At 29.2% G+C, this 15,339-nt stretch overlaps 1 protein-coding gene across 3 annotated transcripts in view; it reads left to right on the forward strand.

The window, feature by feature from the left end:
• The window catches only part of LOC142325636 (uncharacterized), a 69,486-nt gene continuing 54,147 nt past the window's right edge, over nucleotides 1-15,339 (forward strand). For all 3 annotated transcript variants that reach the window (XM_075367645.1, XM_075367646.1, XM_075367644.1), the window contains exons 1-4: nucleotides 1-252; nucleotides 10,653-10,749; nucleotides 12,801-13,039; nucleotides 14,929-15,021. In XM_075367645.1, the coding sequence (XP_075223760.1) occupies nucleotides 130-252; nucleotides 10,653-10,749; nucleotides 12,801-13,039; nucleotides 14,929-15,021 (552 nt within the window). In that variant the 5' untranslated portion in view covers nucleotides 1-129. The remainder of the gene's footprint in view (nucleotides 253-10,652; nucleotides 10,750-12,800; nucleotides 13,040-14,928; nucleotides 15,022-15,339) is intronic.

Consider the following 15,339-nt stretch of genomic DNA (forward strand, 5'->3'; position numbering starts at 1 on the left):
TTCCTTCCAGCTCTAAAGGAGAGAAGTAGAACCCTGAATAACGTTATTTTGTTAGGGTGATTGTGTAATAATTATTATATCGGATATTTAATTTTCCTAAATTCAGTTTACTATTGTATTGTTACAATAATGTCCGAAGGTGATCGGCGTAAATTGAATGATTTAAGAGTGGTAGATCTAAAATCCGAACTAGAGAAACGCAATATAGATCGTTCTGGCGTCAAAGCTGTACTTTTGGAGAGATTGCAAAAGGTAGATATTTAAATATTGAATATTGTTGGTTTACACGTATGAGAAAGATATTTTTGTTGTTACCTATTATTTTTTAGGTCTTATTACTTTGAAATTAACTTGTCTCAGGTTTAGAGTTGTAGATTTTTTTTTTATTTGTCGTGTCTGTGGACATACCGGGAAATATATTTGGAATTATGATTTGTGTTCTCTAAATGACTTCTGATATAGCGCGTTATATATCACATTTACTAAGTTGAGAAACTTTTAAAACGCTACTAGTTCATTTTTAATTCATAGACAGTAAAGCTCCCACTTTTGTTTTTGTTTATTATTTAGGCTAAAAAAGAATTCTGTTTGTAAATTATGTATGAATATGTACACACATCGCCGCAACATCACTACCTGACGTTACGATGATGTAACGTCGGTAATAAAATAGGATAACGTAAAACAATTTCCCAGCTCATAAAATGTGAACTGAAACCATTTTAGATTTTTTTGTACGTAAAAAATAGTTACATTTAAAAATTCGAGATAATTTTTTCACTTTAATCCTCATAAGGCTTGTTTAAAAGGAAATTGTGAAGTAGACTTATAATTTGCATGTGTTGAGAATTTTAATTTTTTTTGTTCATATTGATTATCCACCCTGTCCATTTGTACATGCCCATTCTGTTTTATCATTGTTTCTAATTTCACATTTATTCTTGTTTCTCATGTTGAGCAGGTTTATTCTACCACATGCCTGTTCTTTGTGCTGTTTATTCCTGTGTCTCGAGAATTAATTTATTGTACATTACTGTGATTTTACTAAGATTAAGTGTTCTTGAATCATTCACAGTTGTCATATCAATATTTACAGCAGGTGTTAAGTAAAATTGTGAATACATCCATGAGCGATTTAAATCTGGACTGGTTTACTTTGAAATATACCCTTCCACTTCATTAGAAGGGTCCAACTACCTTTTTCTTTTCTGCAATACAAATTTTAAACAAACCTATCAACTTAGGCTGAGCTCTGTCAGCTTAAACATGTTCAGTGTCTCAGTTATTCAGCAATTTGAGTGGTATTTAATAATGAGGATTAATCTAAAATTTCTACTTCATTTAAGGATCAAATCATTTCTGATCATACAGGTAGTTTCTGATTAAATTTATTTTTTCAAGTCTTACCACTTTTTCAGATGTTATTTTTTTTTTAGGATGTTTAAAATTGTTTGACCAGCCATTTTGTTTACAATATTTTCAATTTTACACTTTTTTTGAAATTAGAGAAACTTAAATAACTTCTTTCTTACAGATTTGTTCTTACAGAACAAAATCAACATTAATCTGTATAAAGGATATTATATTTTTATGATGTGGACATAGTTTAGTCTACAGTGGAAGAAGTAACAAAAAAAAAAAACTAATTGAAAATTTGAGTTATAAAAGTAGAAAATAGGGTTTTTTGCTTCATGTGAGACTACTTTAAAAAGACGTACTGAAATTTCACCATTTGTAAATTATTGAATTGAAGTATAAATTTTTTTTGGAAATTTTTCCAGTACAAATATATTTTAAGATGCATTAAAAAAATAAAAATAACTTCACTTTCATAAATATTTTATAATACTCTTAAATTCAAATAACATTTTAATAATATAAAATGTAATATATTAATAATTTTATATGTTTAGTAACAAGTCATTAAAGTAGTTTAATCATATAGTTTTATTTGAAATTACAGTTTATTATCAACATTTATTCTTGATTTACTATGAAAGAGAAATTACTTTTCTTTTTTTGGTGCATCTTTAAATATATTTGTATTGCAACTTTTTTCCAAACAGTTTATAATTATAATTTATTAATAGTGAAATTTTGGTAATTTTTTGTATCTTTTTTTATTAGTTAAAACCTTATTATGTTTGAAATCTGCTTTCAATTCTTCCATATTTTCTTTTTATTTGTTTAACTCAAAACTTTAGCCTCAAAACTAAATATACCTTGTGACAAATCAAAAATAAGTTTTTTCTTTTCCTCATGAAGATGAAATTAGTGTATGCAGATGTTCTAGCATGTCTGTAAGGGACATTAAGTTAGAAAGCAAAGTTTCATTTTCTAATTCTGGGTATTTTTTCCTTTATGTGTTATGATAGGATTTAGGAATTTCACAAAATGGGCTAAAATGTTAAGGGTTGCAGGTACATATTATGTCTACAGATACATAATTGAGGAAACTGCCAAATGTGGAACATGCTGAATGTCTTTAGACTCTAAACTAAAGAGCTAAACTATATATGCAATTTTTAAATCGCATCAAACTATTTTCAACTTTTTTACCAATTGCCTATATGTATTGCTTAGTTATATGCTGTGGTGTGACAGGAACCTGTGCTGTTCAGCATCCTCTTGTGGTAAGTCTATGTATCTACGTATAACATTAGTAATTTCCTGATGGACGACGGTTTTTTCAAAAGACAAGGGTCCTGTTATTCATAACCGTGAAACTGCACACCATAGACCTACTGTTTTGTGGGTGTTGGGTGACATTCAAAGAAAATATGTGTGTTTTCAGTACTCTGGGTCTGTTAATTCTAAACCACCGGGTTGGTCTAATAGTGAACAAGTTTTTGCAAATCAGCTTTTTTTGAAGCCAAGAGTTTCAACATACAAATCCTAGTAAAGGCAGTTACTTTTATACGGATTTGAATACTAGATCATGGATACCGGTCTTCTTTGGCGGTTGGGTTTCAATTAACCACACATCTCAGAAATGGTCAAACTAAAATTGTACAAGACTACATTTCACTTCATCCTCTGAAGTAATACCTGACTGTGATTTCCGGAAGCTAAAAAAAAAAAAGTCTGTTCTGACTATTAACATGCCCAGCAAAGTGAAAACATGTTACATCTGTGAAAAACACTACATCTAAAATGACATTTTGCCTCTAATGAAGTTCTTATTGATGAACTATGAATTAACACCATGAAATTTATAATTTCATTATAGAACTGCTAGACTAGAAATGTCTAATCATGAAATTAACTAATTTTTTTAATAACACTTAACTTGTGCTTGCTTTTCAAAATTTTTCCCTGAACTTTTGCAAACACACAACATGAGATTTTGTCTATAAATCAGTTTCCATCACAAAAATACATTCTTCAACAGTTAACCGCATTTTAACAAATAACACACGCAACTTTGTTCAAATACCAATGCTTGATACCGACTGGCAATACTCAAATGTGCAGGCATTAAACAGCATCCCCATTTTAGATCCTGGCATACCAACATCTTCCACATTCATTTTACCCATCTCGCATAAATTTCACATTTTAGAGAAATATGTATTTAGTACAAACTACTGAGTGATGGCCCTCTTTTAAGTGTTTATTCCTATTAAGTTTATTTATACACTATTGTAGGAATGTAGGTACAGGTCCAAAAATAAACTCTTGTGGTTACCTCCATTAATAGTTTCTAGAGCTGATGTGGTAGAGTTTTTGATGTTTGCTACTGGTAACTATCACTGAAATATGTTTCACAAACACCTGGGAAGCAATCTTTTCCAACAATATATTTGTGCTTACAAGTCAAAAGCATTCATTAGAAAGCATCTGATGATGCTTTTGTCAACATCAGTAGCATCTCTGCATCTACTTAACAAAATAAAGTGAAACTAATTTAATAGTTATAAGTTTATGAAAGCAATACTGATTTTTAAATAATAAATTATTTTTTTCTAAGAAATCTTTGGACACTTTCCTGTTAGGTAGCAGCATTTGCATTTCTGTTTGTAATAGTGTAAATGGACCTTGGTATAAGCTGGATGACATAATTGTTTCATATTGCTTGCAGTACTGCAGTGACTGACCCACTGGCCATGAATCTGCGACACCAGATAGTCAGCAATCTGATTCATTATTAGAGTGATTACAATTTTTATTGCTTACTTTAAATTAGTTGTTTTATAAATGGGCATTTTTAAATTTATTTTAACAATAAACAATACTCTATACAATAATAAACGTATGCTATACAAAAATAAACTTATAAAAAAAATATAAACTAAGAATATATAGGCCTATAGTACAGAACAATAATAGTAATGTAGAATAATATAAAATATGAAAGATTAATGTATTCAGGTGGTATAAATTCTGCAATATATTGAAGAATTTTTTCAAATAAATTACATTTTATACCGCTGCCACCAGATATATTAACAAAGTAAATTTCTTTATTATTGATCGGCTTGTACTGCAATGTTTCTAGTTTTAATTTTTGGCCTTCGCCTATGTACTTTCAGCCATTTGAGTATGGGTTCGGATTTGTGGATCAACAAAGTACAATGTGTGATTTACTCTCTGGTGTACGTAGTGCTGCTGGAGAGCATCATTCTCACTGGCCATTCATGTGACAAAACATTTGTCCCCGGTGCAATGTATTGTCAGATGTTTGGCAACAAAAGTTTTTGCAAATTTTTCTGGTCCTGGCACAAGAAAGCAGTTTCTTGTTTCTCTGCAAATTCCGCCTAACACCCATTGATGAAGCAATCTTCCTCTATTAATTTCCTCTAGTGAAGTAAGTTTAGTCAATTTCGAGGTGCATATTAGGTCGACCAATTGCCAGTGGATTTAGTAGATTTGTCTTCTCATATCTCATCCATATAGCTGTCGCAATCGACACATATATTGTGATTTATTCCCAGTGTTAGGCGGAATTTGGTCAAAATGTATTCTTTACTCCAGTAGTAAATCAATAACATGACAGTACAAAAATCTAAACCATAAGCCATGTCCCATGTTGAAATTGAAATTGTCTAGGTTCAAGACAGTCTGTTCCAGAACAAACCTAACACTAACCTTGAGTCTGTAATTTCATTTTGTGTCGATTAGCACATTAGCATAGATTGTTTATAAAATTTGTTTTGCAAGAATTGAAGAGCTGTTTCATTTTTGTGAATGAAACCAGTCAGTTGCAGTAAATTTTTACCAAAAAAAAAAAAAAAAAAAAAACCAATGAATGATGTTTTCCAACTTGCATTAATGATTTCTGAGGAATGAAATATTGTAAATAAATTAATTACAGCATGGTAATGATAGGCCATACAGCTATGATGACATTCATCCCATACTGAGGTGCGTTTACATCTCAACAGAAATGCAAATGCTGCCACTTAACAGGAAAGATACAAATTTTTAAACTGATCACATATTATGTTTTTGATAAGTTTTTATATAACTGAGAAAAGTGATTTGGGTCTGTAATTTTCTTTATTTCTATTATCACCCTTCTTTTTAAGAAGGGTGATAATAGGTGATTAATTTACACATTTTTTTTAAAATGAAAAGAACATAAAATTTTATTTCATTAAAAACTTCTGATCCTTTTTTTTTAATTTATTCGTACAAATTTTTTTCCAATGAGAGGTTATTAATAAACCGATATATTTAAATTTAAAAAAAAGTTTAAAAAAAAAGGAGATGGAGTCTGATTTGAACGGATGTGCGTTCCCCTAAGATCCAAATATTTCATTAATTAAAATTTTATTTCGCTATTTGGAACCAATGAAAATAAGTGCCACTTATATCGTTGAAAAGTTCTCAATGAGGGCTTAAACACTACAAAAACCATTTTTTTTTTGGATTTTGGGGTTTTCTGGACACTTGGTTCAGTCAATTGCAATCAAAAGGGCACAACTAGATGTTACAACAGTCCTAATTCCAAAATTTCAACATCCTTCAGCTAATCGTTTTTTAGTTATGTGAGATACATACGCACATACATAAGTACAGATCGCACTAAAATAGTCAAAATGGATTCAGGGATGATCAAAATTGTTATTTCTGTTGAAATCTAGAAACCAAAATTTTTCGCGATCTATTTTACTTTGTACAGTACTTTTACTTTGTACAGGGAAGTAAATATAAAATTAAAGCAAATAAAATATAATATGGTAAATAATAAAATTAAAATATAAATAAATAATTCTGTTTCTTTGCAGTTCCATATTACTTAATAACAATAAAATGATTGCTGTGACACACTGACAAAAGAACAACAAATTAATAATTAATTAAATAGTAGAAGTGAGGAAACAACTGAGTTAATCAATTTCGATTTTTTAAGTTTTTAGTTTTTCAATTTCAAATTTTATAGTATTGTAAAAATGTTCTGGCTTTTCCTTAAGCACGGTTGTGTATGTGCAAAATTTAAGATTCCTGGAAAACAAATAAAATTCTATAACTATATGCTGCTTTATAATGGTTAAACTCAAATTGAAATAAGTTTTTTCTTTCTTTTGAAAGTTTTATAAAAAAAAAAAAAAGGTAACACTAGTTTCAAGCAGCTTTTACATAGAAATACTAGCTTAATAAACTGAAGAATACTTGCCAAACTCAAATTCATAGTAAAAAATAAGCACAGAAAATAGATTTCTAAGAGCACTGGTAAAATATGTATTCTTAAAATATACTCAATTCAAAAAATTGATAGATTGATGTAAATCAGTTAATCTTATAATATACTATTTCAGTATATATACTATAATTCTATCTGTAATAATAGTAATGAATGAGTTACAAAATATTATTTTATTAAATACATGTAACTTTATTGTATTTATAAAACAATGTAAATATGAAAACTAACAAAATTCTAATAAGAGGGTGAATAAAATATAAACAGTAAATTTGTTTTATAAATGTATTGGTTAATATACACAGTTCATACTTTATCATTTCTCTGTATAGTCTCCTGTATGATCTACACACTTGCCAATGATCTGGAAGCTTGAATATTCCTTGTTCATAAAAAGTTTGAGGACGAGTTATAAACCAATTGAGCACGTGCTCCTCTACATCTTCATTGTTTTTAAATTGTTTCCATCTAATCAATTCTTTCAATGGAACAAACAAAAAAATAGTCACAGGGGGACAAAACTGGACCTGGACTGTAGGGAGGGTGGTCGAGGATTTCCCAGTGCATTTTCCAATTTATGTTAATGTCAAAATCGTGGTGTGCAGTCTGGTGTTGTCATGGAGAAGGGTGACATCTCTGATTGGTATACTTCATCTTGTGTTTTAGTAGGCAGTTTTTGTTGACTGTAGCAGATTGTAGAAGCCGCATTCACCGTTGGTTGATTGTGGAAAAAATTGAATGAGTAAAACTACCTTTCCAGCTGACAGATTAGTTTTGACCTTCACTGGGCAGCCCTCATCCTTTCTTTGCCACTCCGTACAATTTTTGACTCAAGTGTAATGGTGGTCCCATGTCTCATCACTTGTGATGATGCATCTCACAAAATCATGTCCCCTTCTTTTGCTGAATTTGATTCAGAAGTCTCACAACTTCACCTGTTTTTTGATTTTCAGTCAACAACCTCAGAACCCATAGAGCCACTAATTTTTGTAAATCCAAGATGAACAGTAATAATGGATTGAGCACTCCTTTGCTGATACCCACTTCCAAGACGTTTTATTCAATAGTGAACTGATGGAACAACTTTGATAAGCTCTTAAACAGCACGGATGTTGTCAGCTGTGAGACTTGACTTAGGGTGTCAATTATGACACTCTTTCTAATTTGTGGCTGTTCTGATGACAGAACAGAGCAGAAGAGATAACCAAGCTTGTTCCCCCTAACACACTCTGAATATTAACTTCCCACTCTGCCATCCAGCTCGTAACTGCTTGCTGTGTAGAATAGCAGAATTACAGTTGATATTAATAATCACAACAGTAATGAATAAATGGGTAATAATTTTATTTAGTTTACCTGAGCAAGGTCAAGGCTACTGATGTGCCTTGACCACCTCTTAAGGGAACATTTTAAGCTTTTGTACTTCCAGTATGAGGATTCTCTTTTCAACCCATATATTTTACGCCATAAGGACTAATTAAATAATTATTGCTTACTTTTTGTAAGCTATCTCTTTGTTATGTAGCTAAAGTAATTTTTAGGAAAATGAGAAAATTTGTGAATTGGCAAGAACTTTTCTGGTATACTTTGTAGGTTAATAAAATATATTGATTTCTTTTTTGTGAATAAATGAGAACTGATTTATATTTAATGCAGACTAATTATTTTTATATTAATTTTTTCAAAGTTATTTTTTTATAAGAAAAACTGTTTTGGAACGCTGGTTATGGTTGGGGGAAATGTGATTAAATATTTATATTAACTGGCTTGTCTGTATAAGTTAAAGTAAATAAAAGTGTTTAGTGTTTACTTGTTAATCACAAATAAAACCGATTAAAAAAAAACCCATTCCTTTAATTTTCATTGCACAACCTAACTGTAATTTTTAGAACAATTTTTTTATAATGGAAAAATTAACTTTTTTAATGGAACAAATATTAAAAAATAAAATAAACCAAAAAGAAAATTACGTTTAATATAAATAGATGTATAAATAGTAAGAAATATTTTTTTTCTAATAGTAAATATTAGTTGCTAGAAAATATTGTGTTTATCTGCCTTTATTAGTCTTTAATGTATAGATTGTTTTCCTTGGACAATAATATTCCAGTCTTATCATATTTGTGTGTAACTGTAACTAGAATGTTACTAACATGTCTAACTGGCTTCAGAATATATATGTTGGTTTTCTGAAATTGTCTTTATTAGTTTCATTTTTAATTTATAACGTGTTTATATTAAAATATTACTTAAGTAAAGATGGATGTGCATTTAGAATTAATAGTCTTGGAGTTTGTTGGTTTGTTATGCCGATCGTAAATATATAAAAAAAAGTGTTGTTTTATTGTAGTTTTTAACCTACAAGATTTTATAATGAAAAATGAAAAAATTGCATATTCTCGTAGCGGCGAACAAAATTTGCTAGTTTAATGTTTAGTTCATTAGAGGTTAGCGAGCAAAGAAAGTGTTTGGTTATGTTATGTTGATATTGTACGAAGTTCAGTATAGTTATTACAACAAAAAGATGGCAAAATTTAAAATCTGCAGTAGTGACACTTTTTTTCTTGTTTATAGATAATTTAATTTAATTACCATTAACATGACATTACAAAGATTAATAACTTTTAAATGCGAGTAATCTTTCTAATTTATTATCATCACTTCTGCAATTTATTGGTAAATCTGATTATCTAAATTATATAGTTTATTCAAATAATTTTACTTGAAATTATAATAAATTAACAAATAAGTGATACACTTAAGTGAAATGCTAGAAAACCAGTATTTGTAATATCTGCATCCTTGATATCCTTGAGTGTTATTGTATGCAAACTCAGTTGAAAAATTAATATTACCTTAAAAAAAACAGTTTCAACAGATGAAAACTTAACAATTCAGATTTCCCACCACAATTTAATATAGGAATTGTTAAAAAGTTAAACAGATATTGCATGACTTTAGATAATTTTTATAAATCAGGTAGGTTGGTTTTTTTTTATTTGAACATAGCAAAAGATGGGTGTTGTGCAACTCTGCTTCTTGTTCCATTCTTAGAAGTACACTCCAATTTCTTCCAGCATGAATGATTTCTTTCCAGTAACATTTTGAATTTATTGTGTTCTGGTGAAACTGAATGATTGTCCACTTATACACAGTATAGCGTATGAAACTCAGATTTAAAAAAAAATGATTCATTCAAAGCTCTAATAGGGATTATTCATAGACCACTCTAGCTGTTGACGTGGCTCAATAAATGAAACGCAATGCATCTGAAAAGAATGTTAACATTGAGAATTTCTTCTTTTTAATTTATAAAATTTCAAAACCACTGGCATATTCACATGTATAGGAAAATAGTGATAAAATGTTCCAGAATTATTTTATATGGGTGTACTTTTAAATGTTTAGTCGGTGCTCTCTGCATACTACTGCTTGAGATTTCTGTTACAATTTTCTGATTAAGCTGTGTGATCACAGAGATATTCTCCTTTTTCTCTTTCAGGATAGATTGTTGTAGAGATTTGGGAGCTCCAGTTTCTCAGAACTTAGTAGTTAAGCTTCATACAGTGCTGTGATGTAAAACATTGATGTCTGGAACCTTTTGATGTAAAAATTTACTTTTATGAACTCTATACTCGCAATCACAATGTAATTTACAACTAAAAAAAATAAGAGTTCCGAGTGTTAAAACCATATTATTATAATGGAAACAAATAGTAAACAATTGTAAAAGGTTAGCAGGAAATAAGTATTGCCAACAGTGAAACATGTGAATCAGCTGCGAACAAAACCAATCTGTTAATTTCTCTGTTGATTGTATTAAAAAATGGTTGAAATTTGTAACACAATATATTTACTATGTAGGGATATTTTAAGAATTTTTTTCTTATATATAAGTAATACTCACAGATGTTTACCGGTAACTGGATGATGTTATTAATTTGAATTTGTTTGTATAGTGAATTACATAATGCATATTATTGAAAAAGCTAATTTTAATTTCCAGGCTTTGGAAGACGAAGGACATGATCCAGAAACATACTTATTTGATACGACTGCATCACCATCTGATAAAAAGATAATAACACCATCAAGAAAAGAAAGTAAGATGTGATATTGTGTTATAATTAGTTATCAGTTTGATGTTATTCAAAATCGTTGCTGTGATTGGTATTAAATTGATACATAATTATAGAGATAGAATGGTATTAATTTTTCTTACAAGAAATTTGTTTTTAGTGTTGCCTTACTGATATTATTTATGTTAAATCCAAATATAAAATAATGTTTGGGGAGTCATCAACCACCACCTTTGGTAGTTTTCACTTCAAAAATTTTTTTTTGTTAGACATAAAGATCCTAGCATGCATTAGCCAAGTGAGTAGTTAACCCAGCAAGTTGTTCCTTGTTCAGACAACTGTAGTGTACGTAAAAGTTTATGGAAAATAGTACTTATGTATATCCTTTCTTTTCGTTATCTTTCTTAATTTATAAACTTGCTGGTGCTTAGTGAAATTTTTATGAATGATATTAACTATCAATATGTTGTTTATGTTATGAATTTTGATGGTTGTGGTTAATTGTAAATGTTTATCTTTGTAGCAAGAATGGTAAAAGAAAAGTCTGGATATTAAATATTATAAAATCCTGTAACTTAGACAGATTTTACACAAATAATTACATTCAAATTATACGGAAGATTAATTGGAGCCATTCACAGAGTGACATTATAACATTTCTGTGACGTTATAACAATTCTGAGGAATAATTTAATTTGAATAATATTGTGTTGGAGGTATTGATGACAACTTCTTTGTCAGATGAACTCTGTGCGTACTAAATGATAAATCACTTAGCAGAATGATTCCTTTGCATTTGGTCATAGTATATAAGTATATATACTTTGTATCTAAACATATCGGTAATTTTACTGTCTTAATTGTAAATTTACTTGTGGCCCTTCATCACATTGCAGATTAATTCTGGTGTGCCAAGATTCGTTTGATCATGCTGACTTATTTTATTGATATCCAATAACTATGTTCAGTCAGCCTAATTTTAGAAACTTTTATCTGTTAGGTTGCTGAAACTTATATTCCTATGCGTACAGGAATTCCAGGCAATCTAGCCACTGAGTAATTGTACTCTTGATTTGTGGTGGGTGGGGAGGTACCCTTTCTGATTAACATCAGTTGAAAGCAGCTAGACAGAGTGAATGGGTTAATAATTGATTGATTCATATAAACATATGAGTTGCTGAGGAAGATTTCGGTGGTAGACAGTTTATTTGATGTGTGACAGGTCGGTTAACGCATGGATTATTGCTATCAGATACGGATATTCCTAATATGCCCCTTTGATAATGATGTGTAAGAATATATCACATTATTCTTGTACATCAGGTTGGCATCGAATCAAGTATTCAACTTAGCACACTGAATTGAAAAGATTATAATCAAAATTTTTGAATTCCTGAAATTTGTTAATGATTATGATCTTTTAATGATTCCAAGCAATTTTAACAATTGCCTTTTCAAAAGCAATTACTGCTTTTTATACTTCTTTTGATCACTTAAATACATTAATTTTTATTTATTTGAAGTATTTTGTTTTTTCATTTTATATTTTTTTTTAGTTCAATTATTTTTTCATAGAAGGATTTCCCTCAAGTCCCTTCTCAACTGCTTATGGTTTTATTTTCTTGTATTATCACTTCCAATGATTTTTCTGGATATTGCATCTTAATTTTATTTAGTATTAAATGATAGTTGAGATAAGTCTACCTGTAGTATAGCATTTAAAAAAATGTTTTTTAAGTCTTCGAACACTTTAGCAATTTGTTTGGGTATTGCTTCTAATTTTATTTCGAATTAAATGATAGTTAAGATAAGTTGGCTTGCAGTATAACATTTTTTTTATGTTTTTCCTTTTTTAGAGATACTAAACCTTTAGCTGTGTAACCAATTTGTGTGTATTGCATATATGTAATTTTGCACTATTAATAATTCATTTAATATTGTGTAAGAAGCTTTGCCTCTGTACTGTGTCCATGCACCGATGCCCTCCTTTTAATTTTTTTAACATAGTGTATAATTTTTTTTTGTTTGGCTGCTCCACATTTTACTTTATTTACTTTAAAAATTTTTTTTAATAGAAAAAAGTGAAGGTGATGAAAGTGATACACCAAGAGGGATTGCCGGAGATGAAGCGAAACCAAAAGTAGCTGACGAAGATGAGTCAGGGGAAAGTGAGAGTAATAAAACAAAAGAAGAGTCAAAAGAAACTGAAACAGTTGAAGAAGGAAAGGAAAATTCTCGCTGTAATTCTGTTGAACATGACAAAAATGATGAAAAGGAAGTTGCAAATGGCAAAGAGGAACTACTTAAAAAAGAGGTTAGACAATCTGTGAATAAAAATATTTACATAATAGTATGTGTGTAGGTAGTCGATTGAATTTTTTAGTCGTACTCAAGCAACGATTACTAATGAATGCTCTTTGTATGCTTCACAGTCCCATATAATTTTGAATCGCTTATTAAATGAAAGCATTGCTTTAATATTTACATGAGAGTATAAATAGATGTAACAAATTATGTATGGTCGAACTTGCTGTTTTTTTTATTCAACTGGATTTAGCTTTGAGTCTGGTTTATTTAATTTAATAAAATTTTGAATTTGCATTTTTAGATGTTGTTAGGTAATTAACATAATTTATTGACTTAAGTCTTTTCTTTTGGTTTACATTAATAAATGTGTTTGAAAATACCACATTATAATACTTAGGAGGTTAATTACCTCATTACCACCCAGGTTACTGAGATAATTGCCATTTTAACTTTAACATGTTTTGTCATAGTTTTCTTTGAAAGTGAAGTTCATTTATTTGCCTAGTAACTGCAGGTTGATTCCTAATTATGTTTTTGGTGTGAAAAAAATTGTTTCAAAATGCAAAGCCTGGTTCAAATTCAAATTAGAATCTAAGCAAAGGTAGTTCTGAGGCTCTTTGCAATTGTCATTTGAGTTTTAATTTTAATATAACAAATTTAATGAAATATAAAAATTATTATTCTATTAAACATTTCTCTTAAACAATTAAGATAAAATTATCTGAATTATCAAATACTATAGGAGAGTATACAGTTAAAAAAGAAACTCTTTACCTGAATGGAAAATTCTAAATAATTTTTTTTTTGTATATCTTAATCTGTTTTTATAAAAAAAATTATTTAAAATACCCGAATAAAAAAAAATAGCTGTGTTTAATCAAAAGTTTTAATTTAAAGTTAATTTATAAAGCATTTATTATAGTCAGCATTACAGGGTGAGCACTTAACAAACAGTTCAGCATGCATGTGTGATAAGCTTTATTATTAGCCTTTCTCATTTAAAACAAAGTAATCTCATTTTCAGTCTATTAATTTAACTTAATAAATTTATTATATGTTTTTCTTAATTTATATTTATTACTAAATATTCCTATTCACATATAGGGAATACACAGGCGATAATAGATTTTTCAGCCCATTTTAGGTGTTAATAAAAAGATAACATGCATAGTACTTAAATGCTTGCTTTATTGTTGAACTAGGCATTTTAAACAGTTTTGTGTATAACATTTATTAACTTCAAACAATGCCGCATTACCAATAGTGCATAGAATGGCTGGACTGTATTAAATTTCACACCACTCGCTACAAAGAATATCTGGAGTTATTCCTTTAATTTCACCTTTGATTCATCTTTTTAGTTCACTGATGTTGATAAGCTTCATTGTGTACACTCTGTATTTGACAAACTCCCAAAGGTCAGGGGATCAGGGTAATTGGGGAAAATTGGTTCATCACAGCCGATCCAACGTTGAGCAAATTGTTCATGCAGGTAGTCCCTACCTGCTTGAACTTTTCCCGTTCAAGATTTCACATTTCTCCAGCTAGTCTATATTCTTTTCCCATTCTGCTATTGTTTGTCTTACCAGTAACATACTTTAAAGATTGTTTTTGCATTCTGAATTTTCCTCCTTTTGTTGAGGTTGCCCGTATGCACTTTTTTATGAAATTAGAAAAATTAATTTTCAAAAATGCTAATATTGATACAAATAATAATAGTCGCTGTTAATATTGTTAAATATTTATTCTGTTAGTAAATCTTTGTTGACAAATTCCTTTTGAAAATTTTGCTAGTGAACTGTTATTCCTCAGTTATGAGTATAGTATAATTCATATAATTAATAGAAATATTCTACGTTTGTTGCTGTAGCTGTTAAATATCTGTTTGATTTGTAGGCGAAGTGTGAGTCTGGCAGTGGAGTAGTTGATAATGAAGATTCAATTAATTTGACAATTGGTGAAGATGAAGAGAAATTATTAGGAGATGAGGTAATTAAATCTATCTTGTGATAATTTTTAAATTTGACCAGCCTTTTTTTTATATTTTTACTCGCTGTTAGGTTTTAATTTCATCAGGATGGATAAGTTTTTATTTATTTTACTCATTTATTGGTTTCTATTTTGTTGCAGTCATAAGAAACTTCATTTTAATAATAAATGAATTTTAATTTCATTTTACAATCTTATTAAAAAAAATGTTATTGTAAAATAAATAAGTTGTATAATTTGTAATAAATTATGAAATTGAAATAATAAAAATAATTGTGATAGAAAATAAAGAATGTAATATTAAACATTGAATAATCA

The sequence above is a fragment of the Lycorma delicatula genome, chromosome 5 (assembly GCF_047948215.1).
Source record: "Lycorma delicatula isolate Av1 chromosome 5, ASM4794821v1, whole genome shotgun sequence".
In the NCBI taxonomy this organism is placed as follows: domain Eukaryota; kingdom Metazoa; phylum Arthropoda; class Insecta; order Hemiptera; family Fulgoridae; genus Lycorma; species Lycorma delicatula.